Below are 5676 nucleotides of genomic sequence, written 5' to 3'. Positions count from 1 at the left end.
TACAACTTCAAAACTGCATCTTTAAGCCGCCAATAGCGTTTCCAGGATTTCTTTATCTCGAAGATCTCCTCCTCATAAATATTAAATTTGGGGACAACTCAAGTGATAGGAATTCGGTAGGCCCCAACAAGACAAATGATTGATCACTAACCCACAAATGAAAAACGAATAATTAAAGCATAACGATAATAAAGTACAAACGACATGGGTATTTAACGTGGTTATATCCCAACTCCAAAACACGGAGAAGAGTTTACTCCACGGGCGCAAACCAGAGATTTTCTTATATAATTGTGCACACAATTACAATGAAGCTAGGGGTTACAATTTATAGGAAGAGTTAAACTTGTCCACCAAGTTTAACTTGTCCTTCACGCAAAAGACATTCCATAAATATCTATTACTTGCTCCATACGCTATTCCTACTAGAAGATTTAATTAAGGCAAGAGAATCAATACGACTTCTTCACCAAGTCAAACTCCCTACAACTTGTTCACCAAGTCAGGCTCTCTACGACTTGTTCATCAAGTCAAGCCTTGTTCCTTTGATCAAATTCTTCACACCTTCAACAATCTTCTACTTGAAGACTTTTAGCAAACTCTTCACTACTCAACAATCTCCCACTTGAAAATTTTGAACAAACCCGAATATCAATCTCCATTCCATCTAAGAAAGTTAAACCACCATTATACCGCCAAACTCCATTTGGGACACATACACTCATCACATACGTCGAATGAGTAGACTTTTGATACAATGTCTTTAACACTACTTGTCGGAACTAGAAATCAATAACCGCCTCAACTGTCAATGTTGTTCAAACACCCATAGCAACTCTCGATCTCCTTTCAGCTACGACTTTTGATATCACCGGAATCAAACATCCGGGTCACGCCGCTCTTCCACACTAGAGGGAAGGAAGTCTTTGGACACCAAAACAACTAAGCTTCAACCCGATCTCTATTTACTAACTTGGGCCATCTCGGTTTCTTGCACCACCATCTTCTTACCGGAAGATCATCTTTTTACCCGAAGATCAATTGAAGTATGCAACTCTTCAATTATAGGATTCTTCATGAGACTACACCGCCTCACCGATCACTCTAGGCATGTCCAATCCCGAACACACATGTCAATGATCACCCTCGTACAGGATTTCACCGTCTATCTATGATTTTCCTTCCCAGCAATCAGAAAATCCAACAGACGCCCTCGTAGACTCTTCATCAAGGCTCCAGTGAGAACGCAAAACCTTAAAATCTATACCTTTGAACTTCTAACGCTTTTGCGCTGGTACACTGACCCATCTCATAGCTATGAATTTCACAAACCCCATCTTCTCATCCCAAGCACGCTCCCACTGTACGAGTAAGAAATAAAATCGTGGCTATTCGAGAATAATCTGGTTCGTTCCACCAGTCAGTTGCAAATCTCTTTGCCATTCGAGGGTATGTTTGCAGCATACAAGTACCCTAGTGTTATACGCACTAATCATGTGAATACCAGAGACCCAACGTTGCATAACCGTCTCCATAACTCCCATTAGTCGTCAAACTCCCACTAGCTCGATACTTCTGTCGATTACCAAACTCCTATCGAGTTTCCGACACCCTCTAGAAAGCTCAAGTTCCAGGACTTACAAGATTATCCACTTCTACCATCACCTAAAGATTCCTAATTGGTCACCCCGAAGAAAACCGCTCGCTTTGGTGTACTAATGTCAACCAAACCCAAAACGCTAGTCGAACTCGTCATATCTGAAAACTTCAAATCAATTTCTTCAGTGAGAGAAGCTCTAACCCTGCCCACATATTCCATATACTATAGAATATTCGACTAAATACATTAGTCGACCTGTTAAATAATCTGATGTTGGACTTTGATTTGCAATCCATTAAACCTCCCCTCAAACATAAGTTCAACTATGCCTTCCCTCTAATGATAGTCCAGATCTAAGCTGACTGGGACCACATCAAGACGACTTACGGTACAAGGCTCCAAGATTGACTCATCCATTGAGGGTGCGCAATTACATACACCAAGTATGGGGTGCACCAACCGTCGACATGCTGCAAATGTCACGTTGCGCTATCCACACATCCAAACTACAACCTGCGAGTATCCAACCTTCTGGATAACTCCTACTTTCGATTTGTCCCACTGTTTGCTACATTATCGCCAAAGCTAGAGAGAAACCACCTTTTAAGCACACACGTGTTTCTACCCCATGTATGACTTTGGTTTGCACCATAACAAACCTCCCCGCAAACTCAAGTCCATATGGGCCTCCCTTCCAACGATAGTTCGGACCCAACCTTTTACCGCCGCCAAACAGAACTCTCAAACTGTCTGTGTGCGGACCAGTGAGATTTCGATACAAGACTTCAGGATCAACTCAACATTACCAAGGGAATGCACGCACGCTGAGAGATGCGCCCGTGGCGCCGTCCATCACATTCGGAATATATTTTGGCTCCAGTAACAAAGCTACATCTCTGAAAAATCACAGCCTTTATCGCCCGAGGATTCGCAATACAAATCGTCTTGCCACTCGCAACATCAAAATCGGAACTCTCTCCTGCCGCAACTTAAAAAATCGTATCTCAAGATCCAACGGTCCGATCATCACCAACATTTTACCACTCTTAGGTCAGTACTTCTAGAACCTACAGTACAAGTTTCACGTCGATCCAACGGTAGAAGAACCCTCTATAATTTTTCTCTCACTGCAGCTCCAAACCTGAACAACTACAACTTCGAAAAACCATAACTCCAGATCTAACGGTCTGATTACTGTCAAATTTTGACCACGACTAGAACTATACGTTTTTTACTTAAATTTATATTTTCAAGGCGATCCGACGGTTAACGAACTCGTAATGATTTTTCTTCTCTAACAGCTCCAAATCCTAATAGTTTAAACCTGAATGGAAGCAGCTTCGAAAAACTATATCTCGAGATCTAACTGTTCGATCTTTCTCAAATTTTTACGGCCACTAGAACTACGTATCTAGAACCTTCGATAAAAACTTCAAACCAATCCAACGGTTAACGAACCTGTTACGATTTTTCTCCTCCATCTGTGCAGTAGAATCCGAATTTTGAAAGTTCATCATTCCCTTGAACGGGACCGCAAGGAATGAAAACTTAGATCTGATACCCGGATCTTCCTGAAAATCTCTCAGCAACAAGACCCATCGATCCGATCATCGACCCCATTGACTGATCTCATGATCATGATACATGTTGCATCACATCATATGCCCGTCGTTCGTTCACCATACTTTCAATTCGCCATTGTGTCTATACTCGAACCTTGAGCTCTGATACCACTTGATAGAAATTCGGTAGGCCCCAACAAGACAAGTGATTGATCATAATCACTAACCCACAAATGACAAATGAATAATTAAAGCATAACGATAAATAAAGTACAAACGACACGGGTATTTAACGTGGTTATATCCCAACTCTAAAACACGGAGAATGGTTTACTCCACGGGCGCAAATCAGAGATTTTCTTATATTATTGTGCACACAATTACAATGAGGCTAGGGGTTACAATTTATAGGAAGAGTTAAACTTGTCCACCAAGTTAAACTTATCCTTCAAGCAAAAGACATTCCATAAATATCTATTACTTGCTCCATACTCCATTCCTACTAGAAGATTTAATTAAGGCAAGAGAATCTCTACGACTTCTTCACCTAGTCAAGCTCCATACAACTTGTTCACCAAGTCAAGTTCTCTACGACTTGTTCATTAAGTCAAGCCTTGTTCCTTTGATCAAATTCTTCACATCTTCAACATTATGTACAACTGTCATAGAATTACCAGAGCTTAAGAAGTTGCACATGATTTTATGCATCAATGTTCAAAATTTCAACATTAAGGCTACAAAGATGCAAACTTTACTTCTTAATTGTTCCCCCGATGCCTTGTTTCTCGCATTATTGCATGATCGATGTCTTACTAGACTTGGTTTAGCTTTCAACCAATCCATTTTAGGTGATGAAAAAATGAATTATGCAACGAGTTTAATTAACTTGCCCAATCTTGTGTATTTCACCATGGATGATTTTTTTCTTAAGGTATGATTTGAACTTTAAATTGTAATGTTTAATACCGTTCTCTATCACCACCGCACTTCTAGGCGTGTGGTATCCCCATTCCTTGTGTTTGAGCCTCGCTCAGCTCATCCTCTAAATTAATCTGCCAGAAATGAAATATGGAGCTCCAGATCAAACCTGAGGGGGGTTTTCTCCTAGATCCATTAAAGGTTCAAACGCGGTCGAAATGGTTTAAGGATCGAGTTCCTGCAATGTGATTCGGGTTTCCTCCCGAAAGTGCGTGCATGCGTCCAGTGGCGGAACTTGAATTCGGACACAGACGGGGCGGTGTAAAAATTTAATAAATTTTTCATTGTCAGCAGGGGCAAACACTAAAAAAAAACCTTATTTTTTTGTAAAAAAAAAAAAATTTTAGTGTAAAATTTTTTGTTCCGTAAAATCCAGGTGGGCCGGATACCCCCTTTGGGTTCCACTAAGTACCGCCCCTGCATGCGTCGCAAATGATCGCGAAGATGGTTAATTCCCCTCTGGGTGATGCCGACAAAAAAGAACAAAGAAAAATACCGTTCTCTATCATATCAAGTTTGCACAAAGAGAATACCTTTCTAGTCCAATTTATAGCAGTTTTTAGATTTTCTTTTGTAACTGGAAATCTCTCTTTCATCCGCACAACTTTTTGTTTCAGAAAATTTATCTAGGTGGCTTCCAAACAAGGCTAATAGTTTAAAGATTCTTAGGATTGTAAACATCAACTTTGGTGATCTGGATCAACTTCAAGGTGCTCTTCGTATGCTTCGAAACTCACCTGACATTGAACAACTTCATTTGATGAATTTGCTGACGGTAAATAATGTCAAACTTCTTTTATATGCTTATATAGCGAATACGTTTGATGCCAATGCACTTTCTAAATTTTAATGTTTTTCTAGACTAGACTCGGCACATGCATTTTGATGTGACACCGGCATCCAGTTATTTGGAAGCATCAAACTGTTTGGGCCAGACATTGAATCAGTTGAAAACTATAGAAATCACACGTGTAGATGGATCGAGACCCGTGTTGCTCTTTATAAAGCTTTTACTTGCTCATTCTCCCACTCTTGAAAAAATGTCGATCCAACCTAATGTAACTGATGTTCATGAAAGACTCAATAGTAAACATGTTATGCAGTTTCCACGAGCTTCCTCGAAAGCAGAGCTTCTCTATTTAAATCTGTAGCTAGTTCTTTAACAACTTCCAATTACATTGAGATTTGATTATCTCATGTTGTTTTTTTTTTTTTTTTTTTTTCCATGTTTTGTATGTTGGGTACTAATTAATACAAAAGTTGCAACTTGCAACACATGTTTCCTGGTAATTTATAAAAAAAATGGTCGATGGTTGTTATTAAGATAAATAATGTGTGCCATAGCAGGAAGCATTTCTTGGTTCGTCAGTTATTGTGTGGAACGATCGTAGGTATGGTAGCTTGTGCACAATATAATCAATACTTTCCTTGTTCTTTCTTAATTAGTCATGACAATGTCTGCTTTCCAACTTGTAAGGTACAAACCTTACTACCTTTCGGTATTTTTTGTGGTTTGCTTGCTTACTTGAGAAATCT

General features: G+C 39.7%; 1 protein-coding gene across 1 annotated transcript; it reads left to right on the top strand.

Moving 5' to 3' along the window:
* Positions 1-4584: 4584 nt before the first annotated feature.
* On the top strand, positions 4585-5291 carry LOC139875140 (F-box/FBD/LRR-repeat protein At1g13570-like). The gene is made up of 3 exons (XM_071862503.1): positions 4585-4654; positions 4758-4915; positions 5007-5291. The coding sequence occupies exons 1-3, from the start codon at positions 4585-4587 to the stop codon at positions 5289-5291; spliced, it is 513 nt and encodes a 170-aa protein (XP_071718604.1).
* The last annotated feature ends 385 nt before the right edge of the window (positions 5292-5676 follow it).

Source organism: Rutidosis leptorrhynchoides, chromosome 11 (genome assembly GCF_046630445.1).
Source record: "Rutidosis leptorrhynchoides isolate AG116_Rl617_1_P2 chromosome 11, CSIRO_AGI_Rlap_v1, whole genome shotgun sequence".
Classification (NCBI taxonomy): domain Eukaryota; kingdom Viridiplantae; phylum Streptophyta; class Magnoliopsida; order Asterales; family Asteraceae; genus Rutidosis; species Rutidosis leptorrhynchoides.
This window is presented reverse-complemented; position numbering and strand designations above follow the sequence as displayed.